Source organism: Dysidea avara, chromosome 1, assembly GCF_963678975.1.
Source record: "Dysidea avara chromosome 1, odDysAvar1.4, whole genome shotgun sequence".
NCBI classification, from domain to species: domain Eukaryota; kingdom Metazoa; phylum Porifera; class Demospongiae; order Dictyoceratida; family Dysideidae; genus Dysidea; species Dysidea avara.
In genome coordinates, this window is record NC_089272.1 from 28643110 (window position 1) to 28668285 (window position 25176).

Sequence of the window (25176 nt, forward strand, 5' to 3'; positions counted from 1 at the left end):
CAATGGCCTGACCAACTCAATTTTCCCTCCTCTGGCCCTGTATATACACCCAAGCCAGGCCAGACAGAGTGGGTGTACGTACATATCAGGCAAATCACAAGGGAAACAATACAACTGACATGCCTATTGCAGGCTAATAACCCATGGAGGGAAACCTACAAATACCCCTTGTAAATTCAACTATGGGTTAGCAACAAGTACTACATTTATTCTGATAACGTGAATGGGCAAATCCTAAGGATATCACAAAAAGGTAATTAAGCAATTTTACTACTGTTTTTTTTTTAAAACTAAAGCTGCTGCATCATTTAAAGACTACTAAAAGTTCACTAGACATCTAGAAGGGTAAGCTTTTCTATACAGTAGTTATCTCATCTTATTTTAAAAGTAGGCGTGGTCTCAATATTTAAAATTGTTGGGAAATGTTAGTGAATAGGCTATAGCAATAGTACTAACCTTAATCTCAACTCACAGAGTAGCAAGGGTGATTAATCGCCTCTATCTGTTTGCTGTAGGATGTAAATCAGACGCATGGCTTTCATCACGTCACCAATAATAATCTCCCCCAATTAATTTTGTATCACTCCCACATCAAGATCATGGTACATTAATATGCACCTTAGCCAGCCATTAAATGTAACATGGTCAGCCAGAGTTTATAAGATACCTGAAATTTGACTTTGAAGATACGTACGTAGGTGGCTCCAAGCATGTACACATTATAATTGAAGCACAATCACACATGTGTACAAAGAATACAGCATGAGGGTTATTCCAAGAGACTAATACAGCATAAGGTGTTGTATTAGTCTTGAGACACCTCTCAGGTGCTGTATTTTTCATGTACACAAGTGTCTAGGCAGTGGAAGTACTTTAAGTATTGTAATATTGTGCTGCCTGAGTTGTCTTGTTCAGATTGTTCATCTCAAGTACTTTAACCCCTTCAATTTTAAGACTATCTATATCTATTTCTAGCTGTACAACAAATAGATACATACATGTACGTACATAGGTACGGTTACTTTGGCTGGTTTTTGCTATTTACAATATTATGCACATAATCAACCATGCTACAGTATCTGAGTGCACTTATTTTTGTAAAATTCCTTTCATATCTATACTGTATTCCCACATATCTGTACTGCTGCCCATGGAATCTGCCTCAATCATTTACATAATGAGCAGGTATAGTATTTAATGGAAATTACACTACACTTCAGCACACTAATCCTATTACCATATTTAATAGATGATGGAAAACACACACAGAAATATATCACCAAAACCATGTAATGATCATTACACTTGTGTGGAGGGGGAAGCCTGTGATTAAACAGACAGGAAGATCATTGAACTTCATTGCCAATAGGAAATCATTTAGCTAACCCAACAATTTAATCAACTATGTTGGAGGCCAATAAAAGATTAGAGACCAACACTCCTTGGCTTGAGATACTTTAATACAGCAGTCATCCTTATAGAACAGTCACATGTGCATATGTAGCTGTATGCTACATATAACTAAAAAAACACTACAAATTGTAAATTGAGCCCCAGTGGGTGTCCACCTCAAATAACCCCTATCTAGGGCTTCCAGGTCTGAACACCTACTTGCATTAGCTAGAGCCATTAATGTTACCACCTTCCTACCCAGCTCTAAAATTGAGAGTCCTTTTGAAGGGCAGCTCCTAACAACTTTAGCTACATCCCATGACCCTCTGAGGTGAGGAGCTGTGGCCTGGCATTAAACATGCCCTTTAGTAACCTAGACACTAAGGATCACATTAACATTATAATATCTAACTGTGGGTAAGAAGTTGAGATTGCCGAGTGTAATGCATTAAGGGAACGGCATTGTAAACTTAAATCAAATTGGTCTGCAAGAAATTCTAGCATGTCACCTAAAGATGCTTGATGTGCCTTCCAGCACACCACCCACACCCTTAGACCAGGCTAATTTGTATGCTGCATAGGTATTAGATCTCCAGGTGTGCAGGAGTAGTTTTGTATAGGCTTGAGTCTATTATGCTCCAAAATTTGCTTATTATGCTTTTTGGCATACGTATTTCCCCAATTTTCTGCCTATTATATGCTTGTTTTTATGCTATTCAGAAATGCATTATGCTTTAATTTTGTGTGTGTTGTTTTCTTTGTATAGAGAAATTTTTCATATGATAGAATGTAAATGGAGAAGTTTCTCTTCAACTGCAACATAGAAATAATAGCACTAGCTTGAAAAGGGGATGTACTCTAGAGTTATATAATTATAGTACGTTCGCGTTGAGCTAAACCCTCAAAAACGATTAATAACTTACGATTGCTACATCGCACGGGCCTCCTGTATTGCTCGATACGTAGCGCTTCTCAATCCGCTAAAAATATATTAAAAGCACTTCATTCGAATGTAAGACACTCTAGTTATGACACTGCAAAGTTTCTCCATCCATTTTCAATGGGGAAGCCTCTAAAGCACGGCCCTTTGATATTCATGTTGACACATGTTTGTGGCGAAACCAGACGTCACACTCCCGCCCTCAACACGCATGATATCACCATCTGTTATGTAAGAGGCTGTAATACACTTTTGCAAGAAAAAATAAACAGTTTTTGTGTGTGTAAAACAGAGTTGCGTGAGTAGAAGAGCTGGGGCCACTGTTGCATTGTATTTAGAAGGTAAGTGGCCCACTTATCTTCAGGGGAAAAACCTCTTTCAGCCATTAAGAGTAAAAACCCAAATTATAACAGCTCAAGTACTTTTATCCAGCATAGGTGTACCTGCAAGTGAGGCAAACAACATGTTTTTAACTTCACATTTACCACACAGCTGCTTATTCTCTCCTATTCCCATCCAGTCAATTTGTCATTTTAATCCTTTTCCCATCACTTTGTGCACATGCCATACAAGCCGTTTCAAATCAGCACCTGGTTCTCAAAGTCACATTCCCACAGAACTCTACAGAAAGTTTCACTAAATGAAATACTGTTTGTATGCATTTGGACCTATAATACCTTTAGTGACTTTTAAACACTCCTGCACTGATCAATATACACAATGTCTGGTATTTTCACCTTCTGCAAGCATAATAAAGTAACAATAACTTTGAAAGTGCATGCACTTACACTTCATCTGTTGTTTTTTTTTCATGTACTTTGCAGAGTTCAATCCCAGCCATCCGATGACTCCTGGAGAACAACATACAAGTTGTAACACTAGTATTGTAAATATCAAACAATCTTACATCAGATGAAGTAGGCTCAGAAGAAGACTCGGACTCACTGTTGCTGGTGGTGGAGGAGTCATTAATACCACCATCACCACCATCACCATCTTCACTATCGCTACTATCACTGCTGACGTGAATGAGGAATCGTTCTAGAAGTTCCTCATGAAGTCCATCCTGTTCCCAGTAATGATCTTCAACTTCTTCTTGAACGTGCTTTATCAAAGATTGCCACCTCTCAGATGTAACAGCCTCAAATCCTTGATAAACCAGTTCCTTAACTTCAGTCAAAGTAAACCTAAATAGATGCCAAACTATAACAATGTCCATAACAATGTTGATATACCTCTTGTTGTTCCGCTTTACGTGTCCCTTCACTTGACTCCAGGCCATCTCAATAGGATTCAGTTCACAGTGTGCAACTGGTAGTCTGACTACTTCATGGCCTATTATTATGTTAGCCGAAAGAACTGGGATCACAACAGTATACCAGAAAAAAGCCATACCAGAAAAATTTCAGAGCCACAATGTATACACTTAACATACCTTTACTTCCAGCTATCTCATCTATAGCATATCTTGGAGGAGTTTTTGCTCGTTTGATGATTTCCCACAGATCTCTTTTCAGTGAACTTTCTGGATATGCTATACCTGTGAATCATCATACAGTCACATACTGAAACAGTGACAGTATATACACACTGCCTTACGTTTCTTATTTAACCACTCTTTCAGCTGTGCTTTTCGCCACTTTTGCTTTGGTTGCTCCACCAAGTGGCGACTGCAGTTAACACAGTAATGTTTACAGTTGACAAATCTAATACCTACCTATGGTAACTGGCATTGTCCATTACAATCAGACAATTGGCTGGTAATGCTGGAAGTAACTTTTCTTTAAACCACCTTTCAAAATTCTCTGCATTCATTTCTTGATGGTAATCAGCTGCAGATCCTTTCTTGGCTTTAAAAACCCAATCACAACCTGAAAGAACAACTGTGTTTACTGGATACTTCACATCATAGAAAATTACCGGGAACCCATCCATCTTTGCCTCCAGCATGTAAGATAATAAGGCGCTTTCCTTTACCTGATGGCTTGCTATGTATAAATTAGGTTAAACAAGCATACTTTTGAAAGCTATTTAACCAACCTGACTCCTCCTATAGTCCCCCCAGTAGTCTTATCAGCCTCTACCCAGGCTCTGGACTTTCCATCATGCGCATTGGCCCAAGTCTCATCCAAGTACACCACTGGTTTCCCTTCAGTTCTGTTGCGCCTCATTCGTCTCAAATATTTATGACGCTGATGGACTATGCGGGGCTGCTCATAGTATACCCTGCATGTATGTGTAGTAAAATTAAAACACACAAACTGGTACAATACTAATCTCTTGTCATTAATCGTTCTATGCTTGAATCCCATATCCTTCAATACCCTTCTAAGTGATGTTCTTTCCCCGGAGAAAACACCATCATTCCGGAGTTTTGACTGTAGACGGAGTAACAAAACCAAAGGCTCGAGTGTTCAAATTCACCCACCAAAATCTTCGACAGTGATAGATTTTCTTTCTTGTCGTATAACGAATGTATTTTCCGTCTGATTGCATCCCGGTCGAAACTGTCTGCATCGACACGGATTCGTGAACGTTTGTACCTGCAGTGACGATTAGATGAATAGAGTAGCCTCCTGCAAACTACTTTTGTACCTTTTTCTTGGCGTAGAAAACCCGCCTTTCTTGCGGTACTCCATCCTCACTCTTACAATAGATGACTCTGAAATCCTTACGTGGTGAAATCAATACCAAACCCAGCTGCAAAGATATCTAATACCAGTGGCCTTAGAGATTCTCTGCTTCACATTGACGGAAACTTTAGACTTGTTCGCTTTTTGCTCGAAGTAGGTCCATAGCTTCATGAGTAGAAACTTTGTTTGGCTGTTTAACCTCTTTCCAAGAGGGTTTCGCTCTGCACTCACTAACGCTGCACTGGACGCCATATTTTCGACAATTAAGTGCGCGCCCGTAACATGAGCTTACGAATAAATGCGTCATGAACATCATGTTTAAAGCCTTTGATCTTGTATGGCTTCCTAATCACCAACCCAGGATTCAGCTCAACGCAAACGTACTATAGTATAGCAAGGGGTAGTCTGTCAGCTATATACATGACAATTTATTGTCTAATATCTTTGTAGTCATGTATGCAAATAACTATGTATAAAATATGCATGGTTTCTGATAGATCTTCTGAGTTTTAACAATTGGCCATGGTATTCAAAGGACAGCAACTGCTCAGTATAATATGTGACTTGCATTTGCAAAGAACATATTAGCCTCCTGGGGATAAACACTTAAACAGTTCTCATTCTCTCTGTTGCATGTGATGACTGTTCTATTAGAGTGTTTGACTGTTCTATTAGAGAATCTCGATCTTTTTGAAATAGCTTCCTGGTTTGATATTAACCCCAGTCTCACTGTAGACCAGCAGAGACTTCACTAGTTTCAATGTCCAGATATTCACTAGCTATACTGACTCAACACTAATCATCAGAGCTTCTATTGTAGTGTCTTCCAATCGAGCTTTCAATAATCATAATCATCATATCACATTTTATTCAAAACCAGACGATAAGACGCATTATATAATACCAAATTCAACGATTAAAGCTCAGCTAAACTGCTTTGCCATGCCTTGGTACTAGTTGGCATGTGACTACGCATGTCCTATAAAACTCAAACTCACAATGAAAAGCATTCATTCCATCGAGTATATTAAAACCTGTAGTAAGATAGTAGTGCATTTTTCTACAGTCACGTTGTCAGGAATCATTTCTCCATCCAAAATAGGTTACCCCTTGACTTTGTGACTGTTATAGCAGAAGTTATACTTATTGTGGTGGAAATTTGCCCATTATGCTCCTAATTATGCTCCAGCATTGTGTTTTATGCTTTTCTTCCCCTATTATGCCAAACTTATGCCGGCATAATCGACGCAAGCCTAGTTCTGTAACCCTTTCAGAAAATCCTTGTGTTGAGAAAGCTTGCCAGAGACAGGCTATGCAGCTAAGACTTCCAGCTTTCCTAGATTAGAGGATGAGGTATCAGGTCTGAACTCAGGAGCAGGATCTACTCCATGGGGAGTAGAATTGATTCCTCACTAACATTCTCAACACCTACGAGTACCACACCTGGGCTGGCCAAGTTGAGGATAGTAAGCAAGCATAGTCTATCTCTTCCAAACAGATCTTAGACAGTGCCCTTCCAATCAAGATGAAAGAGAGGGGAAAATATATGGCTAATCCTGTAACCAAGATGTTGCAAAAGGCATCTACCTCTCTCGCCTGTGGATTGGGTCTCCAGCTGCAGTAATTTAGCAGTTGAGCGTTCGTTCTGCTTGCAAATAAATCTATTGTAAAAGCACCCAGCATGTAGTGGACAGTTTTGAAAGTTGACGGTAGGAGGTCATTACCCAGGACTGTCTTGGGATGTCCTTTAGTGTCCCAGGTCTTGTAGGGACTACTTGGACTTGGGACACCATAGGTAAATAACACCAGGATTGTCTTGGGATATCCTTTAGTATCCTAGGTCTTGCAGGGACTAGTTGGACTTGGGACACAATAAGTGAATAACAGCAGGACTGTCTTGGAATGTCCTTTAGTGTCCTAGGTCTTGCAGGGACTACTTGGACTTGGGACACAATACGTGAATAACACCAGGACTGTCTTGGGATGTACTTTAGTGTCCCAGGTCTTGCAGGGACTACTTAGATTTAACACAAGGACTGCCTTGGGATGCCCTTCATCAGTGTCCTAGGTATTGCTGAGACTACTTGGTCTTGAGACAGTATGGGTAAATAGAGGTTGGGATGTCCTTCATTCTCTGATAGGACAGAAAGAATTTGTCTTGGGACATTCTGTAATATCAAAGGACAAAGGGATTTGTCTGGGCAATCCTAGACATTTATGCATAAGGAGTTTCCAATCACTGCTGTCACGGTGACAAAATTCCCAGTCTGTAAAACATTGTCCTTCCCTGCCAGATACTCTGCATGTGATGTAATCCGATGTACGTAGAAGACACCACTCCAGGGCCAACAGACACAGCAGATTATAACTAGTCCTCATTAATCTGACATGATCTGACATTGTATGACCATGCTTACACATGCCAAGCCAGTGGCACGCCTTCCCCACAGGAAATTTTGGATTTCAATGCAAATGATGATACCCAAAATTCCTTCAGCAGCCATGCACTGCATCATTTTAAGCCACAGTGTCGTAAACACGTGCCACAAATGGTGTACAGCATAGTAGTATTCCCAAACACACGTAGTGGTATTCCTTGCCACATGTGGCAGATCCTATGTTGCTGCATGGTAACATACGTGGCCATGTGTGACTGTGGTAATATGAAGTTGTAAGTGAACTGTATTGTACCACAATGCTCAAATATCACTCATCCTATAAACATGCTGCTTGAGGACATTGATGATTATTTTTACGTACACCTTGAGATAGAGCTGGACACCAGAGCATTGATATCAATCGTTTGTAAAGCCACAATGGCCACAAGGAAAAGCACCTGCTATTCAAGAGTCCTAAGTAAGTTAAAAACCTACAGTGGGAGCAGCTGACTGTAAAGGGACCGATTAAAGTAGAAGTGCAGTACAAAGATCAGTGTGAACAGTTGCAGTTAGTAATGACTCAGGGAAATGGACTAGATTGTTTGGAAAAGACTAGCTAATGAAACCTTACTTGAACTGTGAACCACTGTAGGATTGAACCCTTGAACCATATTAGCACATCAACTGGGATCAAATGAGCAACCAATTGCTTTTGCTGTTTTGTTTCTTGTTTCTTAGCTTGTTTCTTAGCTGGACCCACACCTTTGCCTTTGCCACTGATATTGAGAAGGCATTTCTACATGTCAAGCTTCACGAATCAGACCGGGACTCAACTCGCTTTTTATGGGTTTCGGATGTTAGTAACCCGTCTGGTACTCTAACAACCTATCGCTTCAAGGTGGTACCCTTTGGAACGTCCAGTTCACCATTTATGTTGAACGCCATGCTTGACCTGCATCTCAAGAAGTTCCCCTTATCAGTGGCTAGGGATATGGAGTCTAAATCGTAGCACAACTGAGCAAAGATCATTCAAGAAAGGTGGGCCTACCAAAAGACAGTCGTTTAAACTTGCATGTTCTTTACTTTGACAAGAGCTGCAGTCATAAACGATTCTTATCGGTGTAGTTGCAGACTCCTTCTTGACTGGGTGGTGTGGCAAGTAATGAACATTAGCTGGATGGTCAGTAGGCTCAACCTTCTCTATGAAGCCACGTGCTTCCTGATCAGTGATGATACTATGATACAACTGTAAAAGAGATGGTGTTTCTGATAGACGAGATTCTAGCTGCCGTGTTAGTCTCATGCAGGTTGTGAAATTGGATGGCAGCGGGAGATGATCTGGTTTCCATGGAAACCGTGCTGTGTAAGTGCCATCGGCAGCTTGACTAATGCTGGTGGCCTGATAGTGATGCATGAAAGTGTCTCCCTGTCCAGAGATAGATGGGGAAGTGCCAGCTTCTTCTATAGACCAAAATCTGTCAAGGTCAGGTTCCTCACTGGTGGCTATGGCCATAGAGGCAACATTCAGCTGTACATGTGTCATTGGGAAGGATATGGGTCCTGACAGAAGGAACCCCAGTTTGGACTGCTGGGCAGTTGGCCCATCACCTCGCACAATCTTGTCCTCCACAAAGGTCCAGTAGTAATCAGCCTCTATCAAAATAGATATGTGGAAACTGTTCACTTGTGATAGGGTGTGCTAGCCTCAATCCACGCAAGTGAGGAAAGCTCTCAATGGATGCCCGTACTGACATCTTCAAAGGCGCAGCAATAAACGGTACTATAAGTACGGATATGGGTATTCTGTCCCCAGCCTCAGTTTCAACACTGACTTAGCCCACTGCTATGGGTTTGGGTGAGGAATATTCAGCTCCAAACGGTGCTATGGTAATATTTTCAGTGCCAACTGGTGTTAGTCTAAGCTTGGTGGCTGTCTCCTCGGTGATGAAGGAGCGTTGAGAACCTTCATCAAATAAGATGTTACCCTGTATGCGTATACCCTCACCAACAACAGGGGCAATGGCTGTCTTCAACAGGCTGACAGTTGGGGGAGAAGCTTCCTTGTTATTGTGTGCACTACGTAAAATAGGAGCTGTGATGGTATTAACCTGTTGGCTGGGTGGCTGTGCCTGTTTATCTGTGTTCTGTGCAGTAGTAGTAGGCTTGGGGACATCACCATCAGAGGGTTTACATAAACTAGTGTGGTGCTTGTGTTTGCACTGCTTGCACCGAAACTTCAAGTTACACTGTGAGATCTTGTGGTTCCCCAAGCAGTTAAAGCAAAGATTAGCCTTGCGAACTATTTCTAGCCGCTGTTGATAGTCTGTAACGTGTGTGCATGTAGTAGGAGAGTGTTCGCCCTTGCAATAGGCACATAGTGTCTTCTTCTTACCACCACCACCACTTGGGTGTCGTCCTCCCTTAATGCCAGCATAGAAGGATGCAGTGGAACGTGTTCCGGGTTCACTTGACAAGTCTGTGGTGTACAATCCGCTCTCCAATACCCGTATCTCCTTCAACAGGGCAGCTTGCAGGTCATCAAGAGTCCATCTCGGTTGATCGTGACCTCTAGCTAAGTTTCTGCGTACACGGGCAGGAAGTTTACCGCGGATTATGGATACTAGGATCTGGCTATATGATTCCTTGGGTACCCCGAGAGATGCAAGGCCTCTGATATGGTTCTCAGTGACATCGTAGAACAGTTGCAAGCTAGACAATTCATTTGTCGGACCTGGTAGCTCTATGAGAGCACGAGTGTGTGCGTCAATGAGCTTCTCTGGCTGGCCAAAGCGTTGCTTCAAAAAGGCAATTGACTGTGCATAATTTGCCTCTGTCAATGGGAGGCCAGCTATGACACGTGCTGCATCTCCTTGGAGTTGAGCCTTAAGGTAATTGAACTTGTGTATCGTACTCAGTGTGGGGTTGGAGTTGACCGCAGCATCGAAAGAGTCCCAGAAGGATTGCAAACTAAGCGGGTTTCCTGAGAATGTTGGCAGCTCAAGTTTGGGTAAACGACTTGTATTGTAGAGTTGGGGACTCGTTAACGGTGTTGTCATGTGAGTTGTAGGTGTAGTGTTTTCACGTTCTATAGCACTGGAACTAGCTGTGAAAATGTGTGAGGGAGGTTCAACAGTGCTAGGAGTGGATGCTGGGTCTATTGACGAGGGTGTGACTGTACTAGGTTGAGTAGATACAGGGGGCGTAGGGCGAACTGATGGCTCCGACAAGGAGGTTGGTATGGATGGGGAGGTTACCGATAAGCCAGTGGGTTGGGATCTTGTATGCATTCTTATAAATGTATCAATATGATTCACCTTCTCCAAGATCCTGTCTTGCATGTCCTCAATGTCTAAGATCGCATCCTCAAGTGCATCACCATCTTCTATTGATTCAATTATTTGAGTGTCCAGCTGGCAGATGATCTCTCTCTTCTTTGATAGAACTTCTTTTGTGGTTTTCAACGAAGATAGAATAAGTTCATCAATTGTGTCACTGGCCATTAGCTCCTCCACCTTCTTGAATTGGCGAGATACATGGCTCTTGTAGGCGTTTCTAGATTTCTGCAGGCGAGCTGCCTGTTCCATCGCAGGTTAGGTCCAGTAAATTCTAATTAGTGCATGCTGTGTTGAAAAGGGGGCAACGACAACAGTTCTACGCGATACGGGTGCTTGCCTTAACGGGTACCATTTTCGAACGGTTCGAATGCCACGGTACCACGACTTCTGTGTTTAGAAATGATGATCCCGAATCGGTACACAGGTAGTGTGCGGAGAAGACTAATCCACCGTCGTAGCGACTGGTCACAGCACCAATGTTGTAGAGGGGTTCGAAGGGTCCACGACGATCGAGAATCGGACTAACTGCTGGCCACGCGGTATTACACATACGCCATCTTAATTATTCATAACGCCAATTACACGCATGCGCGAACCCAAAAAATCTAATACAACAAAATGGCCTGAGTATTAACTACACACAATTACTTATAATGTCTAGTTCTCGACAGTGGTTTTTTTACATAAGAATAGTTTTAAAAGTAGGTTTTAGGTGTGTGTTCTATTAAGAGTTAGTTGTTCGTGTAAATAACTCATGGTAGTCGCATACCCTACTATCCTTGGCCGCATGACTCACTACTGTGAGTCTTGATCTAAAAAATGTTACAATTACCACAGCATAATTCATACAAAAATACTGACTGTATTTATTCTGTCTATGTTTAGGTGTTGGAACCAATAGTTAGGGTCCGCAATCCGAAAAATCAACTTCTACAAATCAATCCCCCTACCATTGTGGGATGTTCATTGTAGTATCCCATTGCTTGATCCACCATGAAACCGGAGGCACGATTGTTGTCTTCACAGAAATATTGTTTTCAGTATCTTCCAAGATGCAAAATTTATTTCTCCACACAAAGGACCGGATGAAACTTGCTACTTAGCCAAATCGTATCCAGAGTTGTTGTAGTTGAAAAGTACGCACAGAAATAAGTAAATGATTTGCTGGGTGCCCAGCACAGGGTTGCTTTCTTTGAAAAAACAGACAAAGAGATATGAAGTTTCGAATTCAAACTGCCCTACCACCCAGGGCAAGAGAAGCCAACTCTTCCTCATAGTGTTTCGATATGGTTGGGTGCATAGTCTGTCTATGCTGTTAGTTTGGAAAAGATCTGAGACTTCTCACCATCTGGGTGACGAGCATCAAAATTTTCTGCAGCATCAAAGAATTGTGTCGCACTTTCTAGCCATTTCCAGCGCTTCTGCAGCAACAACAATCATCAGTTATAAATTAAAGCTATGGCAAAAGATGTCCCTGAACGTTTGGTAGCAGTGATTGTCAATTATTATTTCATCCACAACTTCCACGCCTCGCTCTAAGCTATGCATCAAGGGAGGCAGCAAAATCGTCCAAATTTGACTTCACCTCTCACGCTCCACAGCAGCTTCAAATCTTCACTAGATCACCCTACATCACCATTATGCTGCAAAGCATCCAAAACAAACCGAAAAAAGCACAAAATCTTTCATTTTTGATTCGAGCTGGGTGGAGCTCCTGGTGAGCTGCTGGTATACTGCATCATATGAAATCACAGAAACACCAACTACTACTACTACCAAACGTTTTAATCCATCATTTATCATCATTCTAAACAAAATTAAGTGACCAGTGTGGCATCAGAAGCACTGGAAAGCACTTTGGTACCATTGAGAGAATCCCTTGAAATGACGTACGAAAATTTTGACGTTCTTCACCTAGATGGTGAGAAGTCTCAGATCCTTTCCAGACTAACAGCATAGACAGACTATACATCCAACCTTATCACATCACTATGAGGAAGAGTTGGCTTTTCTTGTCTTGGCTGGTAAGGCAGTTTGAATTCGAAAACTTGCGGTTCATTTTCTGCTTTTTGAGAGAAAGCAACCCTGTGCCGGGAACCCAGTGAATCATTTGCTTATTACTGTGCGTACTTTTTAACTACATTAACTCTAGATAATATCTAGCTAAGCAGCAAGTTCTATCCTGTTCTTTGTGTGGAGCACGAAATTTAAAAAATATTTTTTGCATCTCACGAAATACTAAAATCGATATTTCTGTGAAGACAACAATCGTGCCTCCGGTTTCATGGTGGATCTAGCAATGGGATACCACAATGAACATCCCACAATGGTAGGCGGATCGATTTGTAAAAGTTGATTTTTCGGGTTGCGGACCCTACAATAGTCCAAAAATTCTACCTTGGCTCAAACAAAAATGGACCACAGCCTTCAATAGTGAATAACATTAGAGTCATTTATAGATTTGAGGTTCGTTTTGTCTTGTTATAGAGAGTTTTTAAAAATAGTTGTTCCAATACTGAATAAAGACGGGGTTAGAATATGTAGTATTGGAACGCTATTTTTACTGTGTATTGAATGTATTATTACACTGATAGTTATGGTGAGTGATATGGTCATTTACAGTGAGTGATATGGTCATAAAGTCATAGCTATAGCTAATTCAATAACTTCAGACCTACAAATAGTAGCTAACTCCCATCTTAGTGGTTTTCTTTAGCAATTGTGTAAGCAATATCCATTTTTCTTTTAATCTTCAACCTGGAAGCCTCACTAAGGTTGGATTGAGCCATTTCCTTTGCAGTTGGTGCAAACTCCATCAAGCTACTGGCTGCCTCCTTGGCCTCCAATGCCATTGCTCCCTTGTGCATATTGGTTGCCACGTGATCCTTGAAGGTCAAAGCACGAATATTGGTCGGGCCTTCAGTAAAGCAGGGTCCTTCCCACACTGTTCGGCAGTGATTCAAAGCAACCAGTACCTCTAAAATCCAACCAGTATCCTTTTAAATCCAACCAATACAATTCTTACATATATCACTGTTACATGTGCAATATACCCTAATATAACACACAGCATATCAGTTCATGTTAACTTTAGGCCACCACTCAGGAATTTCTGGGCAGAACCCTGAAAGGCTGGCCCATAGTGTTGCATCCATTGTTGAAACCGGATCAGGTCAATCATGTCACATTATATCCGGGTCAGACCCTCTTTAAAAATTATCCAGGTCTGACCCAGATTGGATCACATGCGAAGCACATTAATTAGTTGGACAGTACGGAAGTGTATAAACACGTCATAGTTAAGTCCTGATGCAACCCAGCTTCTTTTGTGAGCCACACCCACTTATTGGATGACTACCTGCAGCCATATGTGCAGCCATGCCCATATTTTGGTGATAGTAAAGTCTACAGGTATGCACGAAACCATGCTCATAGCTGCATGCCGGCTTATGTGGAGCTACGCCCACTAATCGATTGTTGTATGAGATACAGTCAGGAGCTCATCGAGTCCGTAGGACGAGGGAGCATGTAACTCCGTAAACGGCGAAATTCAAACATGGCGTCGCAATTTATTAATAGTAATTTAAACAATAACCGTATAAGGATAAACACATACCGCGCATGCTCGCTAAACCGATTACCACTGGCACAATACTGTAGTCTTCTTGATCCAGCAGTGAGCGATGAAACTCGATTCCTTCAGTATTTACTGCAGATACTGTGCTGCCACCGTGGACTGATAGCCGGCCCACTTACATTACGCGGTAAGCAAGAATGTTTCCTAGCAATCTCCAAAACATCTTGTCACTATTTCACTCCGTTAGTTAAGCCCTTTCCTCGACTGTGACGTTTCCTTTCTTGCCATCTCTTTCTTTCACGAATTAATCCAGGTGCTACATATTTGTGGCATGATTATTACGTAATTCTTTACCCTACGATACAAGTTTTACTATATAAGGAATATACTATGTTAAGAAATGTCCGCCATGTTTGAATTTTGCTGTTTACGTTGTAAGTATGCGGAGTTACATGCTCCCTCGTCCTAAGGACTCAATGAGCTCCTGATACAGTCAAGGCCAGCTTTTTCCATGAGCCACTCCTACTTTATATTATGATTGTGTCATACTTTTTTAATTATGGTGCGTTAGGTATGTGCAAAGCCACACCTACTTGCAGGAAACGCATCTTGCTTCTGCAAACTTATGTGGAATCATGCCCACTGACTAACATCATTAAGTATAGACACCCTTGTGCTTAACGTGCTTGTCAGCACTCAAAACGTAGCTCTTGGCACACACCTCACTTCTAATTAATCCAGGTCAAATCTGGGTCTGACCTGGTCACCTGAATTGCTATCTGTGTCAGCAGGTATCCGGGTCAGCAGTAGTGACCCGGTTTCAACGCTGGTCACATCGAGCAGAAATTATCATTTAACTTAGGACAAACTATAAATTTTAGCATGGTCACGACTCATGTGCTCCCGATCACCAGACACTGTTTCAAACCGCAATCATCGTATCATCTGAATCATTTCAGACTCCAACTTCTCCACTGTTTTCTTTGCTACTTACACGTTTCTTAGTGCTTCTGCAACCATTGTTAGCGATATCTTCACTGACTTTCTTTTGTGCAGACAAATTGTCCGGATAAATAGAAACTTATTCAGACATTCCATGTATTGTCCGGATAATGTTTGGTTGTGCAATGTTATTTCAAGCACTGATCAAGATGTTATAACTTTACATGCATCGTATATGCACAGCTTTGTGTGAATCATTTTACTTCATAATCCTGTTTGAATTAATGCAACTTACTATGGACTTAATTTACTGTGTTGAACAGTTGATGTGCAAAATGTCACCTTGTTTTGGTAATATATAGTATCCTTAGGAATTCAACAGTTTTTAACAGCTAAGCTTTCAACTAGCACACATTGAACTGTATTAGAAGTATACATGTAAGCTTGTTTTCCAGATTGAGTTTTTCCACTATGGTATGTACCACTATTTTGAATTAACTAATACATATTTCTTTATTTGCATGTGATGTCACAACATCACAATTATTTATAATATATATCAACAGCACGATGTTTAGAAACAATCACAGAATTGATATATTCTCCCAGCCCTAGCATATTGAGTAAAATCTTCCTTGTCTCAGTACATTTTATTGCAATGTTTCAAGTATATCATAATCCATGCCACGATAGTGGGTTCATAGTAGAAATCACCCATGTTTTTTTTGCAAAATTTCTAATATTACATACACCTAAAATCCACCATGAAAGCATCACTCAGTTCAAAACAACCTCTGGTAGTTCTTTGCGATAAGTATAGGTCCACTAGTGAGTATCAAGTGAAAAGGAACAGCAAGTGTATTTCAGACAAAAGTGAGTTTTTTCATATGTGACTGGATTTGACAAAACCAGGCTTCCACACACATCCAATTCTTTGACTTTAATCACTTGTAACTTTACAATGCAGTATGCTATTGACCTACTATTTGAAACTGATAGCATACTCCTACATTGAGTTATGAACCTTTAAAGCCATAATTCTGGATGTGTGTGGAAGCCTGGTTTTGTCAAATCCGGTCACATATCAAGACACACGATAGTGTGTCGTGCGGCCCAAGAAACCGGCGCGCCACACCGTGAGTATATTAACAGGAAGAAAATGCAATTTTCACACCTATGTAGCTCTATGATCCCTTAGACTCTATTTAGGCTGTTTTGGGTGGGTAATAAATCTCATATACTCCACCTTGTTTTCTAATATACTCCACGCCTTTAAGCACAATACGACATATGCTCAAAATCGGATTTGTCCAATCGCTATGCGTTGTTCACGTGCAGTGATTTAACGAGCGCGATTATTTAGTCACGTGAGGACGCATAGTTGCCATGGCGCTAGTATTATCGTAAGAAAACCAGCCGCTTTTGCCGAGCCTACAGCAGAAACAGCCATGGATGAGGTAAGTGATCTGAGTGTAATGTGAAATAGAGTCTAAAGCAGTTATACGGGCACAATGTGGAGTCTATGAAATTTATAAACCCTCAGGCCCTTAGTAGCGCCCTCGCTTCGCTCGTGCGCTACAGCCCGGGCCTTCGGGTTTATAAATTTCATAGACTCCACATTGTGCCCGTATAACTATTATTTATCCGATTTGAACAAAAGTTGCTACAGACATGCCAGCCAGTTATGGGAGTCTACATACCAAATTTGAAGAAAATCGGTCCAGCCATTTCCGAGATACGAGCGAACAAAATTTCGTTTTAATTTCTTCGTTTTTTTCTTCTTCATCTTCTTCATTTCGCACACTTTGCAAAATCCGCCATAAAACACGAATGCGTACTCCAATCGGGCTGAAATTTGGCACACTTAAAGGGCTAATTAAGGCGAATCTCAGTACCAGGTTTGGTAGGAATCCAATGAATATTTGTAGAATTATGACTGATTATTTGCATAAAATAAGGTCGAAGGTCTGTCACGCCCACAGGTAAACGGCTTGAAGAAATGAGCTGAAAATTGCTATGTAGATCATGTAACTATTGTAGGAGTACCTTTTTGTGGTTTGAAAGGAATCCAGGTAAAGGCCATCGAGATACGTATGACACAAAACCCAACCTGTGTCACAATTACGCGATCGATTTTTATGAATAAAAAAACTATAAGTTGTCACGCCTACCAGGCAAACCGCTTAGAGCAGTAAGCTGAAAATCGGTGTGTAGCTGGAATAATTATCATAGCAAGTCCTTGCAGTAATAGAGAAGAATCGGATTACAAACCACTGAGTTATGATTCCAAAGCCAACTACTTGTAGCATATGCGAGATCGAGATACTCTAATAGAACAGTCACCCTAATAGAGCATTCAGCTATGTTTATAACTTACTCCATTATAGAATTATATGACATTGCAAGTTATTCTGTAGTGAGTTCAGCTACAAACAGTTAATCTTATAGACAATTCAGCTACAAGCAAGTCACCCTGTAGAGAGTTCAACTACAAATATGTTGCTGTAGAGATTCAGAACATTATAAGTCACACTGAAGAGAATTCAGCTATAAACAAGTCACCTTGTAGAGAGTTCAGCTACAACAAGTCACTCTGTAGAGAATTCAGCTACAAACAAGCCACTGCGTAAAGGGTTCAGCTACAAAAAAAAAAAGCTACCCAGTAGAGAGTTCATCTAGATCAGCTATAAACAAGTTACTTTATGCAATGTTCAGCTACAAGTAAGCCACTCTGTAGAGAGTTCAGCTACAAACAAGTCACTCTGTAGTACAAACAAGTCACCGTGTAGCTGGAGAGTTCAGCAACCAATCAAAAAAACCACTCTGTAAAGAGTTCAGCTATACAAACATGTTATAACTCTATAGAAAGTGTTATAACTCTATAGAAAAAGTTATAACTCTATAGAGAGATCAGCTAGAAACAATTAGTCATCCAGTAGAGAGATCAGCTACAAGACATCACCTTATAGAAAGTTTAGTTACAAAGAAACCACCATGTCAAGAGTTAAGCTGCAAACATATCACCCTGTAGAGAGTGCAGCTATGAACAGATCACCCTGTAGAGAGTTTAGCTAGAAAAAGTCATCCTGTAGAGAGATCAGCTAGAAGGATCACCTTGTAGAGAGTTCAACTACAAACAAATCACCCTGCAGATAGTTCAGCTACAAACAAGTCACCCTATAGAGAGATCAGCTAGATGAAGTTACCTTGTACATACAAAGAAACCATCATATAAAGAGTTCAGCTGCAAACAAATCACCCTGTAGAAAGTTCAGCTAGAAGAAATCATCTTGTAGAGAGTTCAGCTACAAAGAAACCACCATGTAGAGAGTTCAGCTGCAAACAAATCATCTGTAGAGAGTTTAGCCAGAAACAAGTTCACCCTGTAGAGAGATCAGCTAGAAACAAGTCACCCTGTAGAGAGATCAGCTACAAAGAAACCATCCTGAAGAGAGTTCAATTACAAACAGGTAACCCTATAGAGAGTTCAGCTACAAACAAGTCACCATGTAGAGAGATCAGCTAGAAACAGGTCATCCAGAGATCAGCTAGAAACAAGTCACCCGTAGAGAGATCAGGTACAAAGAAACCATCCTGTAGAGAGTTTAATTACAAACAGAAACCCTATAGAGAGTTCAGCTAGAAACAAGTCACCGTGTAGAGAGATCAGCTAGAAACAAGTCATCCAGAGATCAACTAGAAACAAGTCACCCTGTAGAGAGATCAACTACAAAGAAACCATCCTGTAGAGAGTTCAATTACCCTATAGAGAGTTCAGCTAGAAGCAAGTCACCACATAGAGAGATCAGCTAGAAACAAGTCACCCAGAGATCAGCTAGAAACAAGTCACCCTGTAGAGAAATCAGCTAGAAACAAGTCACCCTGTAGAGCGATCAGCTACAAAGAAACCATCCAGTAGAGAGTTCAGCTACCATCATGCTACACTATAGAGAGATCAGCTAGAAACAAATCATCTTGTAGAGAGTTCAGTTGCAAACAAATCATCCTGTAGAGAGTTCAGCTAGAACAAGTCACCTTGTAGAGAGTTCAGCTACAAAGAAACTACCATGTAGACAGTTCAGCTGCAAACAAATCACCATGTAGAGAGTTCAGCTAGAAACAAATCATCCTGTAGAGAGTTCAGCTAGAACCAAATCACCCTGAAAAGAGTTCAGCTACAAACAATGAGAGTTTCAGTTACAGTTCAGTTATGTAAGAAGTCACCTTATTAACTACAGTACGTATGTGATAATCATCATTCAATGTTAAATATACAAATATTTCATCAGACAAAAGCTATACACACAATTACATCCTTTGTTCCACAATTCCTGCAGTAAAGAAAAAAAACAAGTTAAAATGAAGCATCAAAGCCATATGGCAGCTTTGTGGCTTGCAATACAAAAAGAAGTGATATCTAAACCAAAACAGCCAAGCTGTATAAAAAGAGTGCAGCCCTCCAAAAAGGCCAAGGTGAAAAAAGATGTGAAATCCAAGGTGGTGGCCAAGAATGGCTGTGATGGTAGGTTAATGGCAAAAGTTTTAATTACGACAATTAAGGTGAATTTGGTGCCAAATCCTAGTGGAGGAGGCAACGCAAATTCACCTGAATCGTCGTAATTAAAATTTTGCCATTAACCTACCATCACAGCCATTCTTGGCCGCCACCTTGGATTTCACATCTTCTTTCACCTTGGCCTTTTTGGAGGGCCGCACTCTTTTTTTACAGCTTGGCTGTTTTTGGTTTAGATTATTATTCTTGTATTACTAGCACCGGGTCACAGTACATGTACAAACGAGACAACCTAACAGCAGGGCAAGACGTATACAGAGTGTAGCTAGCCCACTGTGGTCAGGAGAATAATACAAACGGTAGCTACTCTCAGTGATGCAATATAAACACCAGTATTGCATTACACCAACATGATTTTCTAAGGTGGTAACCGTAGATGTGACTGCTACAACAGAATTAAGGGTTTGTAGTTGACTGCTATATTAAGGTAAGTGACTGCTCTATTAGAGCATGTATCAGTCTTGAGCACACCTGCAAGATGAACACACGCCACTTAACTAATTTAGTGTTGTTAAACAGTATAACTTCTTTAACTATAGGGTGGTTAACCAAAGACAGAACTGTGTGAGTGATTAGAATGTGCGCTCTACTACAACTAAGTGACTGCTTTATTAGAGTACTCGATTGTGCAGAATTTCGTAAGAGACTTACTTTCAGCTTTCTTACACTATCTTGCAAGCACCCTCTCTCCAACAGGCTGATGAGCTTGCGAAACCCACCATTGTGGTATTTAACACCATTGCCTGTAAACAACCAGCTGTGGTAAAACATGTGTAACCTGACTATAACACTAACCCGTTGTACATCTGCTTTCCAGTAGGCCCATACCAATACCGATATTATATCGGTATCGATACCGATATTACAAGTATCAGTATTGGTCAATTGCAAGTCTACAATACAGATATTTTACTTGAGTTATATACACTATTAACAGTAGTATAAGCACCATGAAAAGCGCATTACGGGTTAAAGTGACTTAGTTGTCAAATGGCCAAGTTCTTTCCCTAATACTCTTTACTTAGCATAAGTTAGCCTGGGTTCAAATCCCAGGTTGGTCAACTTCTTTTTCTCTTTCTTAGAGTTTTTGCACCACTTTTTTGGTAGATTAATGGTTGATTTTTTTTTGTTCAAAGCAAAACAAAAAAAAAAAAAAAAAAAAAAAAAAAAAAAAAAAAAAAAAAAAAAAACAGAAATGTTTGGATAAAAACCTTTTGAACAGTCATTAATACCAACAAATAAAAGGAGTACAGTGTTGAAAAGCGTATGAATTGTAGTAATTTAATGCACCCATAGTGATCATGCTACATACTCTTTATGCTGTAAGTTCAACTGTGAAGTATCGGTTATGTATATGATATCAGTTCATTAGAAAACCTGTATCGGAAATAGACACTAAATATCGAACATTAGTATCGGATGCAAAATGTGGCATTGGTACAGCCCATCATCTGTCTCTGATCAATAAAGCAAAATGAGGAGTGAACACTTTCCCACATTGGAATTCATCAGGAATACATGTCACATGTTAAGTTGTTTTGATCAATGTTAAATAGAATCATCGTACCATTTCACTCACCAGCACAAAGAGGCACAAGCTTTATACGCTTGCGTCTTTGACCAACACAGATCATAATCCCAGTTAGTGCACAGCACTAGGCCTTGTATTTTCTCAAGCATTAATTCATTATTTATTTATGATGTAATCTTGACCATACTTCTTATTATTCTTAGTGTTTGGTTTTATAATAATTATTTTGTTTCACTGGCATAGTGAAGTTTACAAGGAAAATACTGGGATAACAATTTGATGCTGTGCAACTTCTAAAAACTAGGCATGCATCCAGTATATATCCCTTGAATTTATTAACTTTTTATAAATTAACCCACAGCATGCTATTAATTTGTTTCTAGCCTTGTTTTGAAATAATACATGCTGTGCATTATACTTAAACGTATTTTGTAAATACCAATTATTTTGTATTTCACCAATTACGTTGCTATGGAAGTGTAACTTGAGTAAACAATTTTAAACCACAAATTTCACACTGAGGTATGTTCTTAACTGTTTTATACATAGTTTATCTATTGTGTTTATATGCAAATTCTCTACATAAACACAACTAGCTTTTTTATACATGAATTACCCATGTAAAGTATGAAAATATTTTCGTTGTTGTTACATTGATTAGTTAATAGTTCTACATACTACAATGGTATTTCTTGTGAGCATAAGTGGTGATTTTTTTTGAAAAAGCATAATTTATAGCATAATAGTCTCATGTAGGGACCCGCCGACTATGCTCGTTATTTTACCTATTATGCTATGCTATACTGCTCACAATTTTGCCTATTAGGCATAAAGTAATGCTCAATATTTACCTATTATGCTCATATTATGCTCGATACGTATACCTCAGTTCCCATGTTTTTCTAGTAATTTATACCTTTTGGGAAAACAGTAAGTTGCTGAAACACAGACTCTAAATCCTTACTTGTCAAAATGCATGTCACAGAAAAGATTGATATACTATAATACAACAGTCAGCTGTCTGATTATTCTGTGATATGTATTTTAATAAGCAAGAATTTATGGTAATGCACAAGTGTTCTGTCTATTATGCTAGCATTATGCTCAATGCTTTCAGGCACCTATTATGCTCATTATTATGCCGGCATAATCGGAGGGTCCCTAGTCTCATGGCCATTGGCTACTAATTCAAGCTAATACATTATTATGCAGGTAGTGTTATCTGCTTACAAGTTCACGACTTTCAACTAGAGTAGGGACCATAACACATTGATAAAAGTACTGAAACAAGTTGGAGTAATCCATGATGTTAAATCACAGTAAAACAATAAGAAGTGTTATATATCCCCAGAGCCTGAAATTATGGTCAGACATCTGCCATTTTCTGACCATTTTTGGATAATGTCTGAATGCTTTTAAAAAGTTTTTGTACAGTACTATTGAGTATGTCTGACCAAATAACAGGATTTGTCAGATCATTTCCAAAGCATAATTTCAGGCCCTGTATCCCTACTGTGTTCATATACCATAACGAAAAAGCACAATAGGGATATAACACTGCTTACTGTTTTACTGTGATTTAATATCATGGACTACTCCAACTTGTTTCAGTACTTTTTATTGATGTGTATTCTAGTTGAAAATTCCAATTTTTTGTGTACTTGTTTGTTAACTTTTTTTGTTAATAATTAATATTACTGGTGAACCCACGCATACCGCATCTGAAATGGTGCCTCGTGCCCCACCTATATCAATTATCGTCTGAAAAGTGAAATATCCATTACGCTTCGTTGTCAGCTATGTTCAACCCATTACAGAGCATTTTGAATTTGAAAAGCACCTCTGCAATCCCCACATATCGAAAGAAAGAAATGGTGCCACGCTCCCCAGTTACACTGTATCAATCAGCGTCTTCAAAGTGAAGTATCCATTACGCTTTGTTGTTAGCTATGTTCAACCCGTTACACAGCAGTACGAATCAAGAACTGTTCGAAAAGCACCTTTGCAATCAAAGTAGCCACTATTAATCTGATAATTTAAGCCATCATGTACTACTGCCAAATCAACACTTTTCACTGTCAGCAAACATGAATGGGACACAAAGGAGGACACTGGTAAGTCCATGAAGAATGCATTGTACGTACTGCAGTATGCCAAAACACACCTCTCGAACATCGAATTTTTCGAACAGTGAAGAAACCAAGCCTGTAGCCTTAGCCGTTACCGAGTTACACGTATTTGAAAGTATCAGTCAGTTACTCAGTCAGTCAGTAGAAAATTCCTTAAATAATTTTTTTTAAATTCCGTAGCAACTTTTGAAAGCATTTCAGGTTGATCTGAAAGCTTGGTTCAATACTGCCTCATCATTGTCAGGGAAAATCAAGGCTGGTGTTTGCATAATGTTATTTTGTGGACCACACCTACTCCTTTGTGGGCCCTGTACTATCATACTGTATGATGTGTCGGATTGTAAAAATTTGGTTTTGGTATAACAATAGTTAATATTCCACAGGTCCACCTAATACACCAATGAACATGAGATATAGTGACATTACACAATTAGTGTAGCTATTAATACTATCACTGAAATATTTATAAGTTTCCTGAGACATTCCCTCACCTACTAAATGCTTGTTGTATGTTTCAAACTTTTTAAAGGTGTAACTTTCATTTGCCAAATACTCCTTTCCAGTTTATACAGGTCAATAAGTTTTTAGCAGTGCTGAGAAAAATTTTTGATACAAGATTTAACTTCAGACTTTATACTTTGCAGTGCCAGCCCACCCAATGGTAGATATAGCATGCTTCACAAACTAACCAATCATAAAACTTCCTCGAGCCACTCATGCAAACTTGTTTTACAGCTGTTTAAGTCATACTTGAAATACTTGTATAAGCTTAAATGCGTAAATATGCACAATAATTTACCCTTGCTTTGACCCTGCAGGATATATCACTATTTGTATATTTGTTGTGTATTTAAATACCACAGGTCCACCTGGTATACCAATGAACATCAGAGTTAGTGACACTACTAGTACATCATTTGTTGTACGGTGGGATGAGGTGGATGATGCTGATTATTATATTGTAAACTGGAGGGATGATGGTGGTAGTGTCAGAGAATCTACAACATCACTGACATCAATTACTGTACTATAACACAACTATCTTCTAACACAACTTATAATGTGACTGTAGCTGCTGTGAATATTCTTTGTGGATCTGTTACAGTTAGTGATATTCTCATTGTCACTACTAATGTGACTACTTTGGTTGGACCCTCCATAACCACATTGTCATTGGTAACTACATCAATTTCATCAACTATGATGCTATTTACTGCTACTAGTAGTAGTGCGCCTTGTGTATATATGCCAACTCAATCACAATCCGGTAATACTGTTTGTGTGTATGATTGTGTACATGTGAATATATATTTGCATGCTTACAGTATATTATAGTACATGTGATATGCATGTCATCCCTGAAGATCATGTAAACCTATGATCAAACCTAGAAGACTATCATCATACATAACCTTTATTCTAGTTACTGTATTCTACACAAACATCATATGCCTACAAGTGCTTGCCTAGGCAAGCCTTTTAGCCATGTTGTATAACAATATTACAGGCATGGTATGCTTTGTTCTTTGAAAGTTAATGAGGTCTCTACATACATATATAAAATCCTGCTACCAGGTCTCTAAGTTGGTTAGAAACTTAACGATAGCTGCCATTATAAAAATTATGAAAAAATGTTAGGATGGTGTACTTTTAATTAACATAGTTATAGTGGGCTGTATTTGTCAACTTTTACTATTGAGTATCAAACAGCACAGTAGTACTGTTTAAGTAGGAATCCCCCGAAAC

General features: G+C 39.7%; 2 protein-coding genes across 4 annotated transcripts in view; one reads left to right on the top strand and one right to left on the bottom strand.

The window, feature by feature from the left end:
- The window catches only part of LOC136260766 (uncharacterized), a 215166-nt gene that overhangs the window by 179614 nt on the left and 10376 nt on the right, over positions 1–25176 (top strand). The window lies entirely within an intron of this gene.
- On the bottom strand, positions 2560–5240 carry LOC136260705 (uncharacterized protein C21orf140 homolog). Of its 3 annotated transcripts, XM_066054551.1 has the most exons (13): positions 5080–5233; positions 4928–5032; positions 4761–4875; positions 4373–4710; positions 4253–4320; positions 4050–4203; positions 3932–4002; positions 3768–3872; positions 3568–3667; positions 3240–3519; positions 3121–3183; positions 3010–3072; positions 2560–2953 (listed from the first exon to the last, which is right to left on the bottom strand). In XM_066054551.1, exons 2-11 carry the CDS (start codon positions 4969–4971, stop codon positions 3160–3162), a joined length of 1299 nt encoding a protein of 432 aa, XP_065910623.1. In that variant the 5' UTR covers positions 4972–5032; positions 5080–5233; the 3' UTR covers positions 2560–2953; positions 3010–3072; positions 3121–3159. The 3 variants fall into 3 exon arrangements, with proteins under 3 accessions (XP_065910623.1, XP_065910615.1, XP_065910632.1); XM_066054543.1 differs by having other exon boundaries at positions 4928–5240; XM_066054560.1 differs by lacking the exons at positions 4761–4875; positions 4928–5032; positions 5080–5233 and having other exon boundaries at positions 4373–4558; positions 4606–4701.

Excerpts from the sequence above, each read along its gene's own strand:
- LOC136260705 (XM_066054543.1), bottom strand. The coding sequence starts at position 4,971 with ATGGAGTACCGCAAGAAAGGCGGGTTTTCTACGCCAAGAAAAAG. Across the intron at positions 4,003-4,049 it reads GACAATGCCAGTTACCATAG|TCGCCACTTGGTGGAGCAAC; the intron begins GTAGGTATTAGA and ends TGTTAACTGCAG. Across the intron at positions 3,668-3,767 it reads TGAGATAGCTGGAAGTAAAG|GCCATGAAGTAGTCAGACTA; the intron begins GTATGTTAAGTG and ends ACATAATAATAG.